Source organism: Porites lutea, chromosome 9 (assembly GCF_958299795.1).
Source record: "Porites lutea chromosome 9, jaPorLute2.1, whole genome shotgun sequence".
NCBI classification, from domain to species: Eukaryota; Metazoa; Cnidaria; class Anthozoa; order Scleractinia; family Poritidae; genus Porites; species Porites lutea.
In genome coordinates, this window is record NC_133209.1 from 6,839,880 (window position 1) to 6,865,623 (window position 25,744).

A 25,744-nucleotide genomic window follows, 5' to 3' on the forward strand; every position below is an offset into this window, starting at 1 on the left:
CACTTACTTTTATTGAGGTTTTTATAGCTTTATAACATATGTTCTGTTTTCTTATTACCACTCTTTTATATTTTTCATTTCTTATGCTATTTTCTTCTTATAAAAAAAATGATCATTATTAAGACGATTACTACTTGTACTTCATTATTAGCATTTTTTGATGATTTTATTTCATTTTTTTACTTAAATGTATTAAAATAATTTATGCTGAAAAAAGTAAGGCTCGATAGATACCTCACTGCAGGCTGAGTGGCCTTGGTCTACAACACATAAAGGGAGACTCTTTCGCGCAAGATATAGGAAATCACTTGCAGAAATAATAATTTACGAACCTGTCTGAGAATACCGTACTTTATGGGGAGTAAAGACGTCATCACCTTGCAATATTGTTCTATTGCATTTTGAGATGCAACAATAAACAATGTGATAACCTAGGTGACGTAAAAGAGGCCCTCTATGTAATCGCCTCCAGCGATTATTGAACTCAAACTGAAAATAATGCAACAAAATATAAAACATCTTCCAGTGAGCCGAGATAGAGGCGAAGTTCACTGACCCATGACATTCCGTTTTCCTGTAATCACTAACTCTTTTTATACACAAACATTAATTTTTCATGCTATGTTGAGTGTGGCAAAACGTCGCATGCATGATTAGTGCATCTATTAAATCTCGATATCACTATGCAGTGAAGAACAAAACAATGGCAACTGATAGTATTCATGTATAGCAATGTGCCCACTACAATCGATCTAAGCCAAGTATGGCACTGGTGTTAAGAAGAACTATACTAACCGTTACATGTACTAACTTTCTATTTAGCAAGCCTTGCATCCACGAGGACACTTAGAACGAACCCACTTGGACGTTCTGCAGCTTCCTTGTCTAGTCCAAATCTTACACATCACGTGATTATCAGAACATCTATGAACTAAAAAAATACCAAACATTAAAGTGGTCAACATTTGTAAGCTTCAAGGTACAGGATTAGAAAAAAACAGCTCACGCTCATTGCCATCTCATCGAATAACAAAAGAATAAAAAAGACAGTTTATTATTCTAGAGATGATACAAATATTCGGACCGCATACAACATAAAGCAATTTGACAACATACAGTATCAATATTTCACGAGTACTCGAGCCAGATGAAAGGCCATCTCTTATATCTGTACAGATTATCTTTTTCTGTACCAATTAACTCTCGCAGTCGCTGACCCTTTAATTGTATTAGAGACCTTTAGATTCTAAAACGAGTACGACTACGAGGACGAGATTTCCTCCCTACTAAGACAGTAGTGCGCCCGCGTGAATCAGCGTCATTTTCGCGGGAAAACTTGGTAGCCGTCGTCATTATTACTATTACTATTACTACTTATTACCATTACTATTATTACTTGTTACTATTTTTAGCGAGAATGTCGTAATGGCGGAAACGAGTTATCAAATATCAGAGGTTTTATCATTTTGCGATCGAGAGAGGCCTTCATCTCCTTCAATATAGATAACAGTACTATCTTTTCTAATGAAAAAAAGTACAATGAAGCGTTCCGAGGTGTCTCTTTTTTGAAAATACGCGAGAAAACTTTAAGTTCAATCTCGTACTCGTAGTCGTTCTCGTCCTCGAATCCAAAGGTCTGTATTAAGGCATAAAAGAACATGTACAGTGTGGACCAGTTGGGATGTAATTGCAAAAAATCGCATTTGTGGGAAAAAAGGGAGCGAAAGTAAATGACAATCATCATCATTATCAACACATCATCATCATCATCATCATCATCATCATCATCATCTTTATGATCGTCATCATCATCATTACTCATAATTTTTTTCTGTGTTCTTCGCTCCACACATATCATTTCATCTATTATCATCATTATCATTAGCAAAATCATAACCATAATCATTATTCTGGATAAAAATCATGATGACGATGGCTCAAGATGATGATGATGACGATGATGATGTTGATCAAGATGATGAACAACTCAAACCTCTTCGTAGAGTGCAGTCTTTCAAAAAACATCTTCGAACAGCCACAGGTTTGGTTTGTCCAGCACACGACGATGAGCTCAATGGCTTATTGTTGCTTCGCATGCAATGAACTCCCCTTATTTGATGTCCATGTCCACATGTTTTGGAACATTTACTCCACGGGCTAACCTGGAGCGAACCAAAATTTGATCAAAATAATTGTCAAATAGATCATTTTAACTGCTAAAACGTTGATACATTCCCTGTTACATTAATTCAACATTGGTACGAAATAAAAAGAAATAATGGCGATTCAAAATTGTTATAGCTCTTTTGAAGTATGGCCAGAATTAACATTCAATTCGCAGAAAACTAAAAGAAAGAGCCGGTTTTACTCGAGACAACGCCGTTCTTACTTTCTGAACTTAAAGCACTGATATTTTAATAAAAAGGCGCTTGTATGTAAACCAGACAACGTGATAGATTCATGCGTACAGAAAACTCACCTTCCAAACAGGAGAAGATGAAACTCTCAGCTTTTTGACTGGGCAAGGTCCAGTATTGCACCTACGTACGAAATTATTATTCATTACAAGTATTAGTTATCAGCAAGTATAGTTCCACTGATCGATGTGAAATACGACTGGTATTTTCAACTTGACGTTAGTTGAAGGCCCAGTTCAAATATCGATCTTTTCATGAACCGAACCTAATCCCTTCAATTAAGTACATGAAAAGATCGACGTTTGAATCAATTAAGTTCGACATATCTAATTTCGGTCTACCCATGAATTAAGATCGAGTGGCCCACATTCGAATTTCGACTGTGGAGCGACTTCTTTTCAAACGTTGAACTTCTCATGTGCCGAACCTAATGCATAAATTACTAAAATTTATTCTCAGTTGTAAGCATTTTAGACCATTGAATTTAGTCCGACTAAATAAGCTCTACGTCTGAATCATCCGTCGAACTTATAACATTTGGGCCGACCTATAGAGTGTTTTCACATGACGTCACGGCGGCCATCTTGGTGTCCCAAACCAATGAAACGGCAACCATGTTGGTGTCCCAAACCAATCCTGTGAGAGTTGAACTCTTTTCTTATGCAAACGCTTTCTTTTGTTCCAATAAAGTTGCATAGACGCTGACCACGTGAGTAACAACACTCTATTAAATGGATATTAGGTTCGGTACATGAAAAGATTGACGTTTGAAATGGGCCTAAGAGATATGAACGAAGGCTGTTTTTAGGAACTGAGTGTATGGCTAGCAGAAACAAATCAACTGACGTTCTTAAGGCATGAAACGAAAAAGACTTTATTTAAAGGTGCTATGTCACGCCATTTACTGTCTTTTTAAAAAAGCTAAAACTTGTCTTCACATCAATTGAATTCCAAAAATAATTGTCCACTCTTGTCATTTAAGACTATGTTTAGGTATTGAAACTGTTTTCTGTCGTCTGTTGCAACAGGTGGCAAGGATGGAAATGGATTAAAAATTAAAAGGTCGGGCCAACTTTTCCAAGTTTAAATGCATTCCCTGCTATCAATATGGTCAGTGCCCCCTGCTGAAACTTGTTTGAAATCTGCTTCATGTCTCTAACGGATCATTTCTATGGGTAAAGGAACTAAGTAATGACTTCAGCACACAATTGAGCTAAAACAGTAATATCAGTAACAGTAATATCCTCGATTCCTTCAAGTTTCGATATGTTAAGATTTACAGCTAATGGGGACAATACAGGCCTCATGGGTAATTTCCTCGATCCTCCTATCTGTATGTAACAGCATGAGTACCTAACAAATACTTTTCAATTGGTTTTAACTACAAGAACGTGTACGTAACAGTCGCAGAATTAATCCAACAGCAATGCTAACACACAGGCCTAGAAAATTATTTGCTTATTCTTTTTTTTTTCAAAATGTATAATTCAATTCTTACTTCATTTTATTAACTGGTGCATGTCCCTTGCACAACTTCCATGAAGTTGAAATCATATCTTTTCCAGCACATTTTTTTGTCCTTCGTTTCAATCCTCCTCCACAAGTCTTACTACACTTTCCCCAGTCTCCCACGTGCCACTTGTACTGAGAGGGACATGCTTCCACATTACAGATTTGCCAGGCTAAGGGTGGGGAATCTATAGAATACAACAAGGTATAGGTGATTAAAGGGTACATACTTTCTCCTTTGTAGCAAAGTTTTTTTGCTAGGATATGACGGAATAAGTGGTACCAAGCCAGTTAATTTTTTTTGGAGTAATGCATGTAAGATGTTGTTTTTGTTTCTGTTGTATTCGTTTTTACACTTTGGATAATTATAACAAGCAACTGGAATATGATCGCCCGGGTGCATGTAGTCCTGACTAAGACTGTTCTTGATACTGTCAACGACAGTCCTATTGGGGACTACACTCACCCGAAAGATCACATAAATATTCCCGATACTTATTGTTGCACGTACAGAACTCGCAAGAGTGGGAAATCCTTAGTTTGAGTTGTTATCGACATTGAGCGATTTTGAGCGCTTATTAATACCAGTTTTGGGGAGAAAGTTTATGGGCTAAATTATCCTCCGAAGCAAAGGTAATGCCAATTACAATTTATACTAGTCGGCATAGTTTTGGAGCTGTCTGGACAAAAAACTGGGATTGAGTTTACGGTTCTTTGTGTGTTGACGACGGCCAAAAACTGAAGTACCTTATTAACTTTTCCATTTTTCAATTATGATGAACCTACGAAGGTCAGTAAAATCATTTACCGATACCTTTACAGAGAGACTCGTCTACTTTATTCTTCTTTTCATCAGCGCAGAATGTTTCTCTATTCCTCTGGCCCCCACCACAAGACTTTGTGCACTCGTTCCAATCCTTTGTATGCCACTTGTAGTCGTGACTTTTAGTGTTTGCCTCGACCTCATTCCTTTTGTAGCTTTTTAGTTCTGTATGGCAAAAATAGAAGATTTGTCTACTACAAACTTAAAGCAGTAAACTGTCTAGAAATTAAAATCCACATATTATAATACTCAAATAAGGCGATATTATCTTGTAATTGACGCACCTTTTTTGCAAATGTAATTTCGTTCCATGTCACACCTTTCTGTTCCCCAGCCTTTCCTGTTGATCATTAACGAGCAATCTAATCCAAATCGAGGTTCTCCAGGATTCCACGAATTGTAGACAACTGCTTTACCATCAGGCCACAAAAAACTGCCTTTACTCGGGCTGTACTTCGCTCCTGATTAAAAAAAAAAACAGTTTACCTTATTTATATACAGTAAAAACCCACGAGTAAGAACCTACATTTTCCATGGTTAGCCTAAACAGGTTCTTACATAAATGGTGGTTAACATAAATTTAGCCTATCTAGGTTCTTAATAGGTTCTTAATTTCTTGCAAAAAATTATGTTGTTGCTAAGAAGATTTTAGTGATTAGCACCCTTAAATTTGCATACCTAATGATTGCTTATATTTTAATATGACCATAATAGAGATCTATTCTTACATGAATTTTAATTTCTTGAGTCAAGACAACTTTATATACATGACTGTGCTGTAAAACACAATATTATAAACATTTTCTCAATGACCTCAATCAAACAACATTTATATAAGAACCTTTCTACAAATTTTAGGCTAAAGAGGTTATTATATGGAGGGGGTCTAAATTGCACATTTTAGCCTGACAGGTTCTTAAATCTTAGCTTCTTACTCGTGGGTTTTTACTGTAAGTGATTAAGAAAGCCTCTAGGTTATAATGAGGCTGTCATCGTGCAGTAAACCATTCTAAAGCGTGGATCTTGTTGCAGGTAGCCACTTTTTAACGTACGTGTTAAGTGAGGTTTCAAAATCATGATGCAAACTCATGTAACTAAATCTTATTGACAACACGCAGTGGAAATCGTAACAACCCTTTTGTGTGTACGCTCCCCTTAGCCTTCATTTGCTTGTAGCAATAAAAGAACAGTCACGTCATTAATTGATGCACGTAGAAATACTTCAGTCAAAGGAAATGCCTAAGGATAATCATTATACATTGAAAATACAAAGAACAAGTTCTGCATGAATGCCAAAAGCACTTCTTTTGCATGCTTCTTCCGTTTTTCGTTTTTTCTCTGCGGCTTATTTTACAATATTTTTAAAGAAATTATATAGTTTTATGTTTATGCACAAGACTTCCACCCAAGTGATTTGTGTTCATGGCAAGCAACCCTAGATTAGTCTACCCTAGATTCAGAGAAAAATAGCCTCACCTAGCCAATAAAACACATTGTGCAATTGCATCTTGAATAACTCTGCTCGCAAAAGATTTTCTTCCTCTGCGTTCCATAGCGTGAGGATTCCACCTCCTTTATCGAGACAAGACTCGGTTGCAGCTTTTAAGTCTTTTGCTTCTTTATTCACTTGATAGCAAGCGTTGCTGAAAGCAAGCCAACCGTATGGACACTTTTCTAAAGAAAGTATGAAACATATCTTTATTGGTCTGTCAGCTTAGAAGTAGCCATAAATAACGGGCAAAAAATAGAACAGACTGAACTCACACTCGGATATATCCACAGGCGACTTGACATAAGAGCCGAAAAAGGAGCTAGGGGGAGGGGGGCAATTTGCAAGAGGTCAAAGTGATTGAGCTCAATAATACTGATGATGACCTCCGCAAGAACATAAAAGTGTTATTTATAAGGGCTATCACGCTGCTGCATGGGGACCAGTGTGACATCATTCAAAGGGGTTAGGGATTATGCTGGCAATTCATGTAGCTTAGTAACTGCATGAGCATGTTTCTTTCTTGAGTTTTAAACAATTGCCGCTTTCAGTACTGTTTTTTCACGATAACACTAAGAAATGTAAACATCTCTACATCACGAACAAAAGGAAGAGATTGGAAACCTCTTACAGCCTTGGAACCTAACGTATCCCATTGTCATCAGAAGAAAAAGACTTAGGAGTGTTGATAAGTCACAATCTATCCTGGAATAACCATATCATGGCCAAAGTAAACACCGCTAATAAAGTCCTACGCTTGATCAAAAGAACTTATGGTACTTGTACCCAACCCCATGTACTGCTCAAACTATACAATCATTTAGTCAGACCACACGTTGAATTTGCCTCCCAGGTCTGGTCGCCACATCAGCCGTTTTTGATTGACTTAATTGAAAGAGTTCAGCGAAGAGCCACTAAACTGATCATAAAGGACAAGCCTTATCGAGAGAGACTTCAGGAACTGAATCTTCTTTCCTTGGCCTCAAGGAGGCTCTTTATGGACTTAATTTTCCTTTTTAAATGCATGATGGGCCTATATGATTTGGATCTGTCTTATTATCTTGTGTCTGCTGACAGTTCCACATGTAAATATAACCTCAGACATACTAATTACCAGTTTAAACTTAGATATGCAAGAACTAATGTTTTAAAATTTTCTTACTTCTTTAGAATAGTAAAGTCATGGAACTCTGTGCCTCTACGTTTAAGAAAAACTGAATCTTTAGACGATTTTAAGGATTGCCTGAAATCCTTTCTACACATGAAGGATATTTCTACATTCTCTCAATTTATTTTTCTTACTAGTTTAATCATAGTTAATTGAGTGGAATGGTTATGAAACCCGTCAGACTCCTTTGTTATATGTTTTTGTGGACCTGAAAGTGCACAACGTTCAAAAGAATTCCTATCATTTTGATTATGTTGACCAATAATAACGTTGCATTAATTTATTCCGTAACAATTTGCCAACAGAAAACAAAGGATTGTGCACTTTCAGGGTGCTTCCAACATAAACTGCAGCACTGTTGTTTTTATCATTGATGTTTGCCGCTTTTCATAACCAGTCTCCTCTAATAACTATGGTTTAATTATATTCTAGTTTAATATTGTACATGATTGCCACTTGTCTAGGTATTTATGATTTTTTCTTTTAGTTGTTTTTTTTATTTATTGTGAATTTAGGTAGCCCTTCAGTGAGGGAAGTTGTTTCCTGTTTAGGGCTTTCCGGTCAATATTAAGTGTGTATTTTGTATTGGCAAACTATTAAAGTAAATCTGCAATTAATCATAACCCTTGACAGATGACCATCCAAACGTTTCTCCTCTGTTTTTACACGAAGATACCTTGAAAGAAGAATTACAGAAAATATATGAAATTATTTGAAAATCCCTTAACAGTTACTTTATGTTCGTAATGTATAGAGTTATGACCAGACATTCAGTACGTAACGAAACAATTAACTTTACTTTACCACATAGCCTTCCATAACATTTTTGAGAATTTTCCGGGAGTTTCGTCTTGCTGCAAAACTTGGGATCGGCTTGCTTTCCACCGCCTTTGGCACAAAAGACTTTCCTTGTCTGTTTACCTTTACCACATGATTCTGAGCAATCACTCCAACTCCCAGTGTGCCACATGTATGGGTAATCTTAAGAGAAAGATTGAAAAAAAAAAATAAAGATGGAAAGAAAAACAGATAACCTACAGCATAGTTAATTAAAGTGGAATGGCTGGGAAACCCTTTGTTATAGGTTTTTGTTAGCTTTTTTTGACCTGACCGTGCACAGCCTTCAACTGACCACTCCAGAAAATACCATAACACTCTTTGTTTGTCACCCCAAAATTTTGCATAAGCATTGTTTTCACTCTCTTTTGGGGCCTTTTTTTAATATACCAAGAGAAACTGAAGACAATGCTTATAAATGCAAAATTTTGGGGTGACAAACAAAGAGTATAATGGTACACTATGGTATTTTCTGGAGTGGTCAATAGCATTCCTATCATTTTGAAGTCATCGACCAAAAAGAAACATTGTATTACATGTAATTTATTCAGTCATAATTTGTGAACAGAAAACAAGGGATTGTGCACGGTCAAGGAGCTTCCAACATAACCTAGAGCACCATTGCTTTCAACTTTGATGTTTGCCGGGTTTCCTAACCAGCCTCCTCTACTAACTATGCCTAAAGTAATACTTTCTTCAGAATAACAATAGAGAGCATCGGATTCGAGGACGAGTATGATTACGAGTACGAGATTTCCTCGATACTGAGTATTGCTCGCCCGTAAACCAGCGTCATTTTGGCGGGAAAATCGTCGTCATTTTACTATGAGTTTTAGCGTGAATGTCCTAGTGGCGGAAAGGAGTTATCAAATGTTACACGTTTTATCATTTTGCAATCGGAAGAGGGCTTAACCTCCTTTAATAAAGATAACAGTGCTAACTTTTCTGGTGAATCATAAGTACAACGAAGCTTTCCAGGGTGTCTATTTTTGGAGAACACGCGATAAAACTTTCAGTCAAATCTCGTACTCGTAGTCGTTCTCGTCCTCGAATCCAAAGCCAGCGTTGCCACGGTCAGGGAAAAGTCAGGGAAAAACGAAAATTTTTCAAGGTCAGGGAAATCTTTAATATTGTCAAAGTCAGTGAAAAGTCAGGGAATTCTGTTTTCCGGTTTTTAGTTCGTAAGATTTCTTCAAGATTTTGAAATGCACTTTCTTTCGGGAAAGATAAAAAGTATGCTGCAAAGCGATCAATTAAACACTCTGCGCCTGACACATGCATTACTTGTGGTCAGTGGTTTTCGTTGTGAATGCTTTCCTCCAAATTCCTTCTTCCTCTTTCCGCAAAAAGCTGAAAGAGGATGAAAATGAAGAGAAAACTATCGATGGCCTCCTAAAAATGCTAAAGCAAATGTAAAAATGGATTGTTTCTCATTAATAAAAGGTCAGTGAAAAGTCAGGGAAAAGTTAGGGAATTTTTAACTTTCTGATGAGTGGCAACCCTGTAAAGCTCTCTAATAACAAGAGCAACAACAACAACAGCAACATCACAAAATGTAACTAATTCTCTATTATATCTGATTAACTGGAAAAAAAAATAAAACGCTCACCGATAGTTAACTATGGAGCGTTTTTAAATGACGTCACATCTGCAACATTTAGTGTTCCAAAACAATAAAACGGCGGCGATCTTAATGTTCCAAACCAGTCCGCTGAGAAAATCCATTCTTTTGTTCAATAAGTTTAAATAGCTGCTAATCAAGTGAAAACGCTGTATTGCGTGAGTTCAACGATAGCCCTTATTTATGATTACGTCAGACGAGTAAATTTCACCACCAAGCCTCGCTTGTGATCAAAACTTTTTCCATTTGCATTTTTTGTTTTTCAACTCTACTGCCTCAATTTACTGCCTCGGGAATTCATTTCTTTGAAACTTCGCTAATTTTTTAACTTCGTAACGAGGCTTGGTGGTGAAATTTGATTTCGGGTCAATTTCTTTTTAACCTAGGTTGATTCTCCATTCCCTTTGTCTTCTAGCCCTATTCCCAGTGCTCGCTCGCGTAACACTGGCCTTAATTCTAACGAATTAGTAGGGAGAGATCTATTTCAGGAGTGTGTGTGCGTTTCTCCCTCGGGAGTGGCTTTCTTTATATAAATAAACACGTGTGTAAGCAAATTTGTCCAGTTTGGCTGTAAGGGCGGAAGGATTGGATCCATGTGCCCGTCGTTTTTATGACGTTTTTAAGCGCTCTTTCTTTTTTGATATCAAGCCACCTCGAATACAAGCCCCTCCGTTTACAAGCGCTCCTAAAGGATGGGTTTCTCTAGCGCCGGAGTCGGAGTCAAAAGAATCAGAACGTTTCCATTTTCTTTTGACTCCGCTTAAGATCTAGTGAAAACCAGATTGTCGGAGTCGAAAGCAGTGGCGGAAGGATAAACCAATCACAATACACGTTCCAACGCTTTTGTGATTGGTTTGGTTCATACCCTTCTGCTTGCGACTCCGACAACCTAGTTTTCACTTGATCTTAAGCGACAGCCGACGGAGTGGTAAGCGGAATCAGAACGCTGTTTTCACTAGGTCGTAAAGTCTTACTCTTCTGATTACGACCCCAACTCCGACTCCGTCGCTAGTGAAAACCAGCCTTGAAACCCCTGGCGAAGATGTATAAGCTAAGGCCTTATGAGCGACAGTGAACAGTATCCTAATTCATTTTGTTCTAAAACCCCTCCCTATTCTTGTATTGTTGTGAGGTAATTTGAACTACAGATTTAAAAACAACACATTACCTCTTTTGCAAAAAGCACTCAATCTTTGTGACGCAATTATCCTCAGAAAAAGTAAAAATCAATGTTAATATTAATATTTACCGGGACATCCATACGCGGTATTTATCGTAAGGACATCACTCGGCGTCAGGTACTTCCTCTGGCCAATAGAGTTTTGATATTTCGTATCTTTAGTCTCGATAGTGGTAAGATAATGCCTTTTGCTTGCATCCAACTTTGCGAAGTAGTCTTTTCCATAATGCATAATGCTCATATAGTCGTACGGTATTTTTTGCGTGTCAACAATGCCGTGTTCATATTTCAAAAACTGTTCTGATTTACCTAGCATGAACAGAGAGAGAAAAAAAAAAACAGATCACTTATTGTGAAATGACAATGGCATGGCATGTTGTTTTTGTTAAGATTTACAGGGCGCTTTAAGGGTTCATGAGTTATAAACTAGACTACGAGTAGTCTCTCTCTTTCCATAGAGTTAGCTCCTCGGGAGAAATAGGCGAGAGACGAAAATGACTACACGCGTGACTTCTCGGGCTGCTGCCCTTGTTTCTCGTGTCTTGCGGCTTCATCGCTCGACGCTTGCTCGTGCGTGCACTCCTCTCACTAAGTCCCGGTTCAGACGCTGTACTTTTCGTAAGCCGAACCTATATTCGAATTAAGGCCGACCCAAATTATTTAGACCGGCTGAATCGATTCAGACGCCGATCTTAATTCCAGCCGAACTAAATTCAGAAGGAGAAAAATGCTCATTTCGGTCAAACTGCTTACAAACTGAAACACGTTACAAGAATTCATGCACTAGGTTCGGTACATGAAAAGTGCGGCGTCTGAATCAAAAGCGTTCCAGAGTCGATCCAAAGGCGAAATTCCCGGCCGGGCTAGGCGGAAAGAACAGCTGAGCGGTTCCAAACTGAAACAGGCTTTCCTAATTGATTCAGAGGCCGAACTTTTCATGTACTTAATTCATTCTGTACTCATGACAAGTACGGCGTCTGAACCGGGCCTAAATCTGAAGAGAAAGAGACACTGCTAGCAGTCTAGTTGCAGGCCAGTCTTAAGTATTCATTGTAAGTTATTTGTGAATTCAAACAAAGTTGCAGTTGAAGTTATAAACTTGCTAGAGCGAGTTTAAAGCCGTCTGAAATGAAACAGTTACAGCAAATGATCCCTTTGCGTCTTCTACCAAAAGAAAAACGAGAATACAGCAAACTCTATAGAACCGGAATTAAATTTCCCATCTTAGAGAGATTTCTACCTTAAAGTGGGCCAAATAAAAAGTTAGAGGAATTGTAGGCACCACATCTAGGTGCCCCTATATCAGGGAGGTAGGCCACAGACAGAGGTAACTGCAAAGTTCCTATAGAGAAGCTGATGTGACGTCACAAAAATTCAAATTTGTTAAATTATGGGATAGGTTAGCATATCCAGAAAGAACAAGAAAAACCAATCAATCCCATAATTTCAAAAATTTAGTTTTTGTCATGCCATCATTTCTCTTCTCTATTTGCCCAAGACAATTACTTGATCAGACGAAAGTTACAATGCATTTACCTGGTAGGATATTTGCCCATATTATTTTAACATAACCGTCCCTGTCTGGCCGAGACTGCGTATGCCATAATCCCAGGGCATGTCCCATTTCATGAATAAGGCTGCCTGCCGGACAGTGGTCTCCTAATTTGATTGGCTGGTAACCACCAATGCGACCAATTGAAGAGGCGCACCTAAAACAGACACATTGTTAGGCTCATCACTAACTAAAGCTCATGATCAGCGTGAAGACGGAACCAGTGGCTAGCCTTGGTCTCCCTCAAATGCACTATTTTTGCCTGGGTTTGTATTACAAAACAATTTACATAATTACATGTTTGTTTGTGTATTAAATACACAAACTGGAGAAAGGTGAAAAAATGATGGAGTTTTAAATCTATATTTTATAATGATTTTTCATTCATTGTTTGGCTACAAGCTTACAAAATGGCCTGCTACATCTTTGATGCTGGCTTATTTATAAGGTTTAACTGATCCCCAGAAGCAATTAGCCCATTTCTCTAACCCTACTAACTGAGGTTTCTTTCCAACATACAGGGCTGTCACTAAGACTTTATCCTCTCTTGGTATATGCAATAAGCAGGTGGGGTATTGAACATGCAGATAGGAATTTCTTTTGGTTCTATTTTTTATTTTGTTTCCTAGCTGGAAAAATCCCCAGCCCGCTGCCCTCAGCATGCAAAGAAAATAGTGTCCAGCAGTTCGAGGCTAGTAAATTCTGCTATAACGATAGTAAATTCTCTTTGTAACTTGCTCAAAGGCCAAGTAAAGTTTTTGGGGGAATTCAAATTACAAGAAGAACTGTAATCACCCATGCTCATAAAAAAATGTAAAGAGAAGGGCTAGTTAAAATAAATTTTGGGCTAGTATGTTCTACAGCTACAGCTTGCCCAAATCACAATCCTTAACTACAAGTGTAGGCCTTATGACATTACATGTACTTTTAAGCATGCATAGACTCTTCAAAGGCCAATGAAAAACTAAGCCAGAAAAGAACTTTCACTAGCAGGGTATTTGAATTTCCCATATATAACCATTGGCATAACCACGTTACCTACGGCTGTCAGGGTTCTTTTCTCTATATAACTCAATCCAATCTCTGTGACCAGACTTGGGGACAAACTGAATGCATGTTTGTTCGCGCCAGTGTCTCATCCCATGATTAAACTTGTCAGCTAACTGATGGCCAACTGAAAAATGAAACACATGACAACTATTAAAGAGGGATGCTGGTTCTGGTCAGCAGTGAGTTAACCAGGTTGAGTAAATCAACTTTCCATCACTCAAGTAAACATTAATTTTTGTATTTAGTTTAGACAACCTGACTCAATGAATGCTTGATAGAAGCACTCAATGTCTCTGATATTGTTTTAAAGGAAGAAATACCGTATTTATTTGATTAAACGCTGCACTGTTTATTACATTTTTAGCACTTCAAATGACGCATTTATTTAAGGGCGATGTTTATTTCAAAATATTTTTTTTTTAATCACTGACAACAGTTATTGTAAATGGTTTGTAAAGATTAAGTAATTTTAAGGTTCCATTGACACTCGTATTTTGATGAGATACATGTAGAAACGTAAATGTCTGGATGGTGTAAATTACCAAGTTGTACCAACGTTTTTCTTATTATGCTTGAGTAAACACCACATTCTACTGATTAGGTGCGGCATTTACTAGAGGGTGGCATTTATTGGTAATTTTGCTTTCATCTGCGGCATTTGATCAAGGGTGGCATTTATTTGAGGGTGATGTTATTTGAATAAATACGGTAAGGTGCTGTTGCTGTTACTATGAAATCTATGACCTCCGCTCGTGAGACATTAGGGCCATTTGTATGAGGAAAAATAAGACGCGTCTTACATAAGACGCATCTTAAATAAGACGCGAACTGTACCATTTATACGAGCATGTCTTTTCTAATAAGACGCGTCTTAACGTCTTATTTTAGACGAAATGTGCCGTTTATACGGAAAGTTCGCGTCTTATTTAAGATGCGTCTTAAGATGCGTCTTATGTAAGACTGGGATTTTTCCTTGTATAAATGGCCCTATTGTCTATGAAGGAAACTACTTGCAAAAATTAATGATACACTTTACTTTTTTCTGTACAACCAGAAGATTTGCTTAAGAATTAGAAAGGATATTGAAAATAAAGAAATCCCAGTCTTTGGAGTCTAAGAGCAAGCCCACAAGAGCAATCAGCAATCAGCGGTCAGCAATGATGATAGCTGCGTCTTTCGAAGCTGGCTACTTTGGTGTGTTTTAATGAATAACAAAGCTATACCAGCATAAAGTTAATCTTGTTAAAGGGCCATAATTAGTTTTACTATAATGTGCCCTTCTCTATTCTATTTTTTTCCACGTATGTACACGCAGCTTAAACAACCTTGTGCTAATTAATATTGTACACTGAACTAATGTATTACCTATAGGATGGAGTAAAAATAAAATACAATACAGCAATCACTCTGCATTTTATAGTTCTTAACAAATTTCAATTTCTTCTTCTTTGTTCTTTGACAAGGCAATAATAATTATTATACAAAGACGAAGTTGAAACGAAAAAAGGAAATTTATCCAATAACAAAATGGAAGCACAACATAGTTATATATTAACATATCACTGATCAAGTTAAGTGAGCCATGACCATAATCAGACAAAGCCCTTACATGTTACGTTTCTACAGAGAGTGAGCTTTTCTGGTAACAAAATGGACAGCTACAACAAAACCCAAGTAAAAAAACTTGGCTGACATTTTGTTATTTTGCTATTAAATTTCTTGGCCACATTTTAAAACTTGATTTAATTTGTAAGAGTGGCTTTACCCTGATGTCATTAAAGGCTATACACAGGGTTACAATAGTACAGTACTGCATTATATGGCCTTAACATCAACTTGTGCATACAAGTTTATCTCAGCATGCATGCGAAGAACTTGTGAGTTTGTCAACACGGCCACATACACTGCAAAGCATACCGAGTTGTTTCTATCTAACATATAATGAATAATTTTTTTTTCCACAGCTTTATTGGGTACTCCTCTTGTAATATATAACATAAATTTATAATACAACACAAAAGAAAAGAAAAAAAGAAGGAAACACCCAAAAGGGGTAGGTGCAACAGGACTAACGTCCCATGCGAGGCACCGCCCCTAGATTAAGACCTAGGTTAAAACAAAATAAAATGAACACTCAAACATTCGTACAAAAATAAAATAAATTACAAGTGGCATGGGCACGTAGGGACTAGAGTCCACGTGCAGGGGTAATTGATTTCATATACCCGCGACAGGTGAGTGCTCATTAAATTGCGAACAAAAAGTTGAAAGGCAGTAGGCGAGGAAAACTGGTTGGGGGTTGGTATTTATTCCTAACAACACCATTCCCTGTAAAATATATCAAACACCAATTCTAGCCTGCGTAGCTGATGGCTTAAAACAATATAACTGAAAGAGTAATCTTACCAAGATCAGGTGGGATATAATAAGGAACAGTTCTCTCAGGCCACATAAACTGAGTTTTGGACCAAACTCCCGCGGCAGCCACATCTTGATGCAAAGGTCTTATCATAGCTTTCTGAACCTTTGTAAGGAGGATGTCACCTTCAAAATCTTCTAGCTCTGGGATATTCCCTATTAAAAGCACATATAAGGGGTGTTAAATAAATTAGAATTTGTGTTTATATCACCTACCCACTGGAAACACAGAACCTCAATATAACAAAGGGCCAATGGACTGAAAAAAATTTTGTTTGTTATCACAGGGGTTTGTTGTATCAAGGTTCTCTTCCATATATTTCACTATTACTGGGGCAGAGAGAATCGTTAGTTAAACTGAGGATTTCATTATATCAGGGCTTCTGATATTTTGGACGGTCGCGGAGCCGTGAAATTCAGGTAAATCCGCAAAATCCTGCAAGTTTATCTTGGGACTTCGTGACTGAAAGGTACAAACAACATCCCGAAACTACCACTAGCCGTGATGTTAAAGGCCTTGCCATTGGTTCATTTCTGGAGCATATTGTTGTTAAAAGAGCAAATGATGACCTCTGTTGGAAAAACGTTAAAAACGCTGGTCTGATCAGCACCAAACCCACCAATTTCTAGCGAAATTTGCCTTGAAAATAACCACAAAATTGGCCGTTTTTTAGCCATTGCTTTTTGGTGATGTTTGCTCCGAAAACTCCCATGACATCGGCCAATTTTTCTGCGAATTTTTCCCTAAAAATCCTGCGAAATTTGACTTTTTCTTCCACGACCTGTCAGAAGCCCTGTTATATAGAGATTTGTTGTATCAAGGTTCCACTGTAGCTGATGCTGAGGTTTTATTAAATATCCATTGTATCAGTAGGTTATTGCCTAAATCTTCTAATTCCAAATATGGTCTGCCCCAGCTGGTTATGAAGAATTAGCTCAGGGATTTGAGCCAATCAGAAATGAACAAATGTCAGTTTGAATGAATAATAATACCATTAATCCCTTAGATATTACCTGTTATGTTGTACACATTCATGGCATCATGACCTCCTTCACCATCAAAGCATTCGTCTGATTCTCCACGTTCCTTATGCCTAGAATAAAGGTTTCTACCTGAAAGGCATTCACCACCATTCCGGATTGCAAAATACTTATATCCTTTGTCTTTAGCCACTGCAGCACATTGTGTGACGGAATTAGCTCTGCAAAACAGCAGTAGAGTTAGTAAGAAAACTTTCCACAACCTCAACTTTCAAGCCAAACTCTTCTACGAGGGTATGTCGAGGAGGGGAACAAGATTATAAGCTCAATTACTTGTACTTAGGATCAATGTGTGACAGGATTCGACCGTTGAATATCGATCAGTTCGGTTTAGAGAATTCCGTGCAGTCTAAGCTCACGGCACCATACTAAGGGTTTTCAACCAAATAGTGCAAGCCCTTTTCAATTCTAGTTTCATTTTTTTAGGACTATGTGAAGTAACGCTACCTACCTAATTGCTTTCAATCACGGGCTTCATGGACAGTCGGCTTCATGCAATCACATTGACCGTTAAATGTGCAAAATAAAAAGCATTTTCATCACGAAGTTGGGTCGTTTATCCAAAATTACTTTCTAATAGTTGCATTATTTCGGATAAAAGAGTACTAAAAGCCATGACTTCGTTGTAAACAAGACAAAACTCAATCTTTGACGATGAAGCCTACCAGACATCTTGCGGAAAAATATCCCAGGCATTCCAAGCCGTGGCAAACTGAGGAGACTGGGAACAAGATTTTCCATAAGTCCGCGCGCAGTCGAGCAATCTGGTACTCAGAATCTAATTAAGTTTTCACGGTTTTTATAAAACTGAACAACAACAACAGACAAACAAACCGACAAACAAATAGAATGAAATCACCGCCTGGTTGTAACGCGGTACTAGGACCAGTAGAATGAAAACTGTGCCATGCTTTATTTCTTTTAATAAAAAGTGGAAAATTTAGTGGTACTAAGGCTCATGATACAACTCAATTCTATTCATGTTTACGACAAAAAAGAGCAAACAGTTCTTTTTTAGTCCCTAGAAACTTGAAAGTGGTATTAGGGCGGGGGCCAGTTGGCAAAAAATGGGTTGTAAGAAAATCCAGATGGAACCGCGAGGGTTTCAAAAAATGAAACTCCGATTTCCGTCTTCTGCAGTTTACATGGAAAATTTGAGGGAATCGGTCACCAATTTATGGTTCGGTGACAAGGTAAGTAAAATCAGAGATTTGAAAATCAAGGTCGGAGCGCCGGAGCAACTCCCATACTATACAAGCCCTACGCCGTTTTTACGGACCAGAGTTTATTTTTAGACACATTTTAGGGAACTTTTACCGGCGAATAGAAACTTCACCATGTCTGATGAGCGCATTCGATATTCAAACTTCGCACCAAAATCTTTCTTGTCCGTGCAAGAGCGCATAGAAGATGCTCGCTCCGGGTTATGAACCTCTGATTTGCACAGATAACTTCCAAATGATTGCATTCACAGATAAATAGCCGAGCAGCCCTGAAATTTTGCACGTATTTACTTTCCAAAGCTATGACTTTCATTATGTAAATTGGTAAACAATCCCAAATTCTCATCCTATTGACATGATGGGTTTCCGTGTGTCCATGTAGTAAAAAATTAGAAGAAAAAAAATCAGTTACAATACAGACCTATCCCAGTAAAGTCCGTCCAATCCATTATGAGATCCCTCCAAGCTTGTTGCTATTACTGTATCGTTTTCGGGTAAACGCCAACATCCCAAGCCAACGAAGCCTTGGAACAATTAAAGGAAAACATAACAGAAGGTAACAGACAAACGATATACATCTAATTCATAGCCATTGTTAGCCTGCGTAGCTGATAGTTTTGTTGTGTGGGGAAATCGCGTGTGGAATGGGGGGAAACAACGAGAAAAGACAACGAGTTTGCTCGTTCCGGGCCGCTCGCCAGACAAAACTACGGGACGAGCTATAAAGACTAATCTACTGCAAACAGCTGATCCAACGTTCAGTAGATTGAAAATTAGCTAAACATTTTTGACAAAACACCATGTAAGAGGATAAGGATTGAGAATTATGCCCCGTCAAAACTAGTTCGTTTTGGTATAAAAACGCGTACACTGACTTCGATCCGTTTGGGCCTTTCCCGATCCTCACTACTAGACTGAGCGTTTTCATCGAAAAATCGAAAATGCGTCAACACGTACCGAATTCAATTCTAACCGTACTGACTCCAACTTCAACTTTATTTTTCCACTGTTTGCAAGTAACGTTAACAATTTCAGGGAAAATGCTCTTAAAAGTGGATCAAATCGAAAATGCAATACTTATAACATTGGTGTGAACGGTCAAAAACGATCGAAACGCATCAAATTAAACAGATAAAACTAATTGTACTGAAACGATGATCAAAAATATCACAAGCTCGTGTCTTGTAGCATGCGCATGCATAGCGTTCAACTTAGGTCACAACGTGCAATTCTATCCGTCCGAACGTTCTGGTGTGGACAGTCGAAAACGCATTAAACGGTGGCGCGGTCTCGAATCGATCGATACGTTTGCGATGACAGCAACGCATACCTTTGAAATTGATTAGTTTTGACAGGGCATTAGTGCACCAAACCCTCTTGCCCAACCGATCTAGCACGATGTCTGCACATGAGTGTGAACGGTACCGGTACCAGGGTTTTATTGTTCACACTAAACTGGCGGATAGCTTTCCGTGGCGGCACGAAAAGCTCAGTATCCGCCGATATAGTGTGAACGTAAGTAGCCTTAAGGTTGAGGGAAGTGTCGCATGTAGTTATATATTAGATTACATTATTCCTGTTGTAACCAAAAGCATAAGAAAAAACAATTAAATACGTAGTCCTGGGAACCAAGAAAACTACTGAGTTGATAAACGGCTAAAACGTCCTTTTTTAACCGATTCTTATATGTGAAAGAAACGGAAGGACTGTATAGGAAATATTTCGCTCTGCGTAAGGAATAATTATATCTAAATGTCTAACACTATCAACACTTAACAAAATGATCACCTGTCTCTCCAGAGACTACAGACATCAATATGAAAAATCGTGCAATTTGAGGGAAAGTCGATGTCGTCTGTAAAGGACGCATGTGGTCGTTTAACAATTATTGAGGTTCCAGGAAACCGATTCAATTCAAACAAGAATTATAAATAAGTGATCATTTGTTTTTTGTTTGACCTAATGTTCAGTGAAGGAAGATACTTTTAACCTGCTGAGTCAGTTAATTGCTACCTGCTGAAAAGTTGCTGGCACCGATGATTCTTTCATAAAAATAAATGTATATACATCTTTACCAGTGATAATCTGTTCCATTCCAAGAGCATTATGTACCATGTTTCAACCAAGTCGTTGTGTAAGAAAAGAAGTGATCCATTCACAATCATCCGGCTGTAACAGACCCAGTGAAACCCTAACCAGTGGTTAATTAATTCAGTCTACCCAGCAGTGATAATTTAGCTTCCCTGATACCCGGAAATAGTTTGTTTCTACCCGGCTAACGTTTTGCTTCCCCGTAACTTTCTATGGTGATTTTTACAAAACCAGAGTGCATTTAGTTATTCATATTTGTTTAAACGAAGCAAGAAATATAAACTTTATTATCATTGGAAGAAAAAATCGGCGGATACAGGTAATCGATCTCGCGTAAAAAAGTCAAGTAAATCTTTTAGTTCTTCTTTGCTATAGCAATAATTTAAAAGGTTTTATACCGGTAAATACGTTAGGCCTGCCACTCCTTTAAGCTTTTATAGGACGAGTTACACAACTAAAAAAAAACCCAGCGGGAAATAACGTCACTAGGTAGGCAACCAGTAACGTTTTCTCCGAGAACCCGGTAAAGATATAGATCCCACTGGGTCTGTTACAGAGGGGTGTTATAGGGAGATTTAGCTTAGGTTATGTTAACACCATACCGGATGGCTTTTTCGTCGGCGCAAACACCATACTGGATAGCAGTGGCGGATCCATAGACCAAACTGAGGCCCGAAGGGCAGGAAGAAAATGTTTTTGAGACCCCTCCCCCCCCCCCCCCCACCCCTTATCTCAGGGTCTGGATCTCCCACTGGAAAGGGCTTCTGTTCACACATTTCGGGGCGATTACTGTGGCAAAGCAAACGAAACAAAGCTATGTTACACCGATCTCTAAAAAGGAAACTCTGCTATCCTATGACACATTAAATTCTGCAAACAGAATACTTCAATGCTGAACGTACTAGGTGAAAATTAACTTTGCAAGACAGCCACAAGACACCGAAAGAACTCAAAACAGGGCGGGATTGTAGCCAAGTCTATCTAAAACCTACGTTCGTCGGCATTTTCGTTTGCGGTCCTTTGCAGTCCTTTAAGTGGTTAATTAATGTTCTTCTCATATCCCAGTGGCGGATCCAGACCTACAGATAAGGGAGGGAGGGGGTCGATCATCTAGACCCTGAGATAAGGGGAGCCCTGGTCCCAAAAATAAAAATTTTTTTTTCGACCCTTCGGGCGTCAGTTTGGTCTAAAAGTAAGGGGGGGGCGGGCCCCCTGGGCCCCTCCCCTGGATCCTCCACTGTATCCTACTATACCGAACAGCTTTTCGTGTCTGCACGAAAAGCTGTCAGGTATCATAGCTTTACAACCACGTTTACGGCAAGCGAGAAACGTGAGATTCCAATTGACGATTTCTTAAATTAGGAGATTAGCTGGTAAAAACAGTCTAAAACAATTTTTATGGTTAAGCACAGGCGGTCAGACTCTGATCTGTGGGAGTTCGGTGGGTAAACTTTGAATAAATAAGATAACGTATGAAAATACACAAAATACGTCCTAAAATCCATTTTTTGACAAAAATGGAAATAAAAATGACTCACCTTGTGGTTTTGTTTTGTTATTTACTGTCTCTTTGCTTCTAGAGCCACTTGGAAGTCGTTTTATCAACGTTTAACATTTTAAGTTGTACAATTAACAACAATTTTCTAACTTGTTCAAAAACCTAGATACAAACAAATCATCAATTGGCATCCCCAACAAACTAATAAAAATAGCTGCCGAGCCATTATCTGTTCCATTCACGCAAATTTATAATCAATCGACTGAAACTGGTATAGTTCCAAATATATTAAAAGTTTCACAGGTTACTCCAGTTTACAAAAATGGTCATGCAACTGACCCAGCCAACTACAGGCCTTTTTCAACTCTCTCATCTTTTAGTAAGGTTTTTAAAAAGTTAATTTATAACCAACTATACAACTTTCTTGAAAAATATAGCATTTTGAATAAGTATCAATTTGGATTTAGGAAGGGATACTCCACTGAGCAGGCTATCTTAGAAATTACTGACTCACTTAAGAATGCTATGGATAAAAAATTGGTCACCCGCGGTCTTTTTCTTGACTTTTCAAAGGCATTTGGCACAATTAACCATGATATTCTGTTATTGAAACTCTATAGATATGGTATACGTGGAAATCATCTCAGATGGTTTGAAAACTACTTATAAAATCGTAATCAGGTTGTCAAAATTGGTGACACTATATCTAGCAGTCAGATCATTAGCTGTGGTACACCTCAAGGGTCACCTTTGGGTCCATTGTTATTTCTGCTTTATATTAATGATTTGCCAAACTGTTCAAGCAAACTATCCTTCCGAATCTTTGCTGATGACGCTAATATGTTTTATACATGAATGATGGATTGTAGTCAGAAGTTAAGTAATGTGCCATTAACAAATTATCTACAAACTTTTCAAAGACAAATTTCATCCTAGTCTCATCCTCAAGGTTAAGTGTAGGTATAAATGTAAAGAACATAAAGATCAAAAGCGAAATAAAGTACCTGGGTGTGTATATAGATCAACACTTACACTGGGGACCTCAGATTAAGCATATTAACAATAAATTAGCAAAAGATATATAAATTATTACCAAATTAAGACACTATGTAAAAATGCATACAATGAAACAACTGTATTACTCTTTCATCTATTCATATTTAACCTACCGTATGCTATCACTAGCTCGGGAAGTGCTTGCAAAACTAGGCTGAATGGGATCAGGACTAAGCAAAATAAATGCATTCGTTCAATTTTTTTTGCACAAAGTAGAGAAAATACTACGTCTTACTATAATTTATTGCATATCCTCAAATTTGATAACATTTTCAAACTTAAAGTAGCACTCTTTGCACATAAAATCATTAATGATCCAACAGGCATCCCAACAATATTCTATGGAACTCTACCTCCAGCTTGCGACTTCCATAGTCATTATATTAGATTTGTTTCTAATCTTAACTTCCATTTGCCACAAATAAATTATAACTATGGAGCTTCCATTTTTTCTTTCATTGCGTGGAAAATATGGGAGACTATTCCACTGGAGCTTCAAAAGCTATGTTACTACCGCTTCTCTAAACAATTCAAGTTATATCTGCTAAATTCGTAATCTGGTTCCTAGAATATATTGATTTAGTTTACTTTAGTTTAACCACTTTTATACATGTCTTTATTGTTTTGTTCTTTGCTTTCTTTTTGTTTTTTGTTTAATACACGTCAATATTGTTACTTTAGCACATCTTAATTCCTTAAATTTCTTGTTATCTTTATTTCTGACTTTGTTCCGTAAGGTACTTATACTAATTAAAATTCCAATGTAAACAATATGTAAAGAGTGCAAAAATAATAAAATCTAAATCTAAATCTAATTTACCAATAGCCCACGTTCGATATATAAACTTTCATAGCAATCGGACAAGGATAAAATCACTTTTAAGGCGAATGAAAAATATCGTTATGGTCTCCGAAAAAACTGTATCGAAACGCCTTAAATAACGAATAATTAACTTGTTTTTTAATCATTAACCAAGATTTACCAACAAGGACAAAGGGCGAAAACGTTAACGACACCGACAAAGTAATGAAAATTTAACCGACATGTGCATCCCCCCCCCCCCCCCCCCCCCTATTCAGTCCCTCTAGACAGCTTCTGTTTTAACCAAATGCTATGATCACTTACTCTGACGAAGCCGAAAGATCCGGGTACGATTTCTCCTCCAGTAAAGAAATCGAATTTGAATCCTGAAGAAAGTAAGAATTTTTGTCCAGTGTCTAAACCTCTGTTTATTTCCAAATTAGTCGAGTTGGTCGAGCCAACTGCGGTATCGAAGTTCCAAAAAAGTAAGGAAAATTAAGCGTAAATCCTGTCTAGTTTGATCTAGTTTACGTGTAATAAAAAATTATGAATTTTAATGTCGTGTTCGTGCAGTAGAGGTCGAAGAAAATGTAAGGAAAAGTGTGATGCACATACAGAATGCAATTGTTTTGCCGACAAAACCAATAGAGTTTCAACGTTTTCGTTGCCCACGCTCGTCGATAAGGGGGAACATCAGTGAACCACTCGCCTGGCTCATATCAGAAACGGTGTGGCTAGGCTGGTAGCTCGCGTAGGAACCAACCGGGTTTCTCCGAATTGCGTTTCTTTCAGTTGTGTTTCACTCCCAAGATTGACAATATGAGCAAGGCCCATTGGAGGGTTTATAACTCTGACTGCCTGCTTGAATTTTTGCTCCTCTGAGCTTCTGTATACTACATTATTCCTTGCCTCGTAGACGAGAGAATGAATTCCTTCGTTTCCCCGTCTAGTCTCTTCGAGTTTGGTTTTTGAAACAATAACGTCTCACACAATAGGCTGGGGGTAGATAGTTTCCCCAGGCCCCTTTTTGATGCCACGTTTAAAGTTTAGAGGTGGAAGGTTGATCTGGGAACATGTTCATTTTCTAGGGTTTTAGTGTTTTGGGACCCATCTAGGCTACATTTACACGCATTCAGCATTAAAGCTAAAGAATGATCGTATTAGCCCAGGGAACCCGAGCCCGCAACGCACGAGTATTTGGAATCTTCAACTTTACCCGAGACAATACGTAATGCTCAAAAAACATTATGAGGGGGACAGATCTTCCTGAAGAAGTGATAAAACTTTCAACCCTCAAAAAAATATCGTTGGTCGTCGTAGCTTTCAATTTCTTTAAGATATTCATCATTCAGAAACGGTTGCCGCTTACTTGAGCCCGGTTCGAACCGCGGATTTCTTACCAGCACAGCCCAAACTCTTTCCTGTGTGTTCAACATAGTCATCCATTTCGGTACGGGAGAAAAAAGTTATTTTCTTCAGTGACGTCCCTCACCCAATAGTCGGATCACTAATTAACCTGTATCTTCTTTTGACACTGAGAAACAGTACTAATATTACAAGAGTCAGGTATACAGTATCTTTGCAGCTATTTGCCTGTTCTCTCACAATTTTTCTTTCCGCGTATATAAAATCAGCATGTGGATCGACTATGACGTCTTTTAAACCGAATTCGATATACTGATCAACCCTCGAGAAAATGGATTGATTTTCGACTGCATGTTACCCAAATGTCAGTTTCGATAACTATCAACTCACCATTAAAAAACACGCTGAACAGAATAAGCTTAAGCTTAGGAGTACTACTAATTTTAATTTACCTTAAACAGCTGAGTCTTTGTTTACATTTATCTCCCTGGCATTTCAGCCAAAACCTCAAGGCATCGTTGTTGAGTTCTGCAGGGTTTCTTCCCTCGAAAAATGCACCGGGAATATCGTCCCCACTCAAAGTAACTGCAAAACTTGCCGCCAT

General features: G+C 38.0%; 1 protein-coding gene across 1 annotated transcript; it reads right to left on the bottom strand.

Annotated features, from left to right (window-relative positions):
• Window positions 1–114: 114 nt before the first annotated feature.
• Window positions 115–25,744, bottom strand: LOC140948204 (uncharacterized). The gene is made up of 14 exons (XM_073397424.1): window positions 25,593–25,744; window positions 17,079–17,266; window positions 16,053–16,220; window positions 13,635–13,770; window positions 12,581–12,753; window positions 11,114–11,353; window positions 8,211–8,387; window positions 6,226–6,423; window positions 5,034–5,210; window positions 4,741–4,914; window positions 3,916–4,114; window positions 2,480–2,540; window positions 1,994–2,162; window positions 115–931 (listed from the first exon to the last, which is right to left on the bottom strand). The coding sequence occupies exons 1-14, from the start codon at window positions 25,742–25,744 to the stop codon at window positions 819–821; spliced, it is 2,325 nt and encodes a 774-aa protein (XP_073253525.1). The 3' UTR covers window positions 115–818.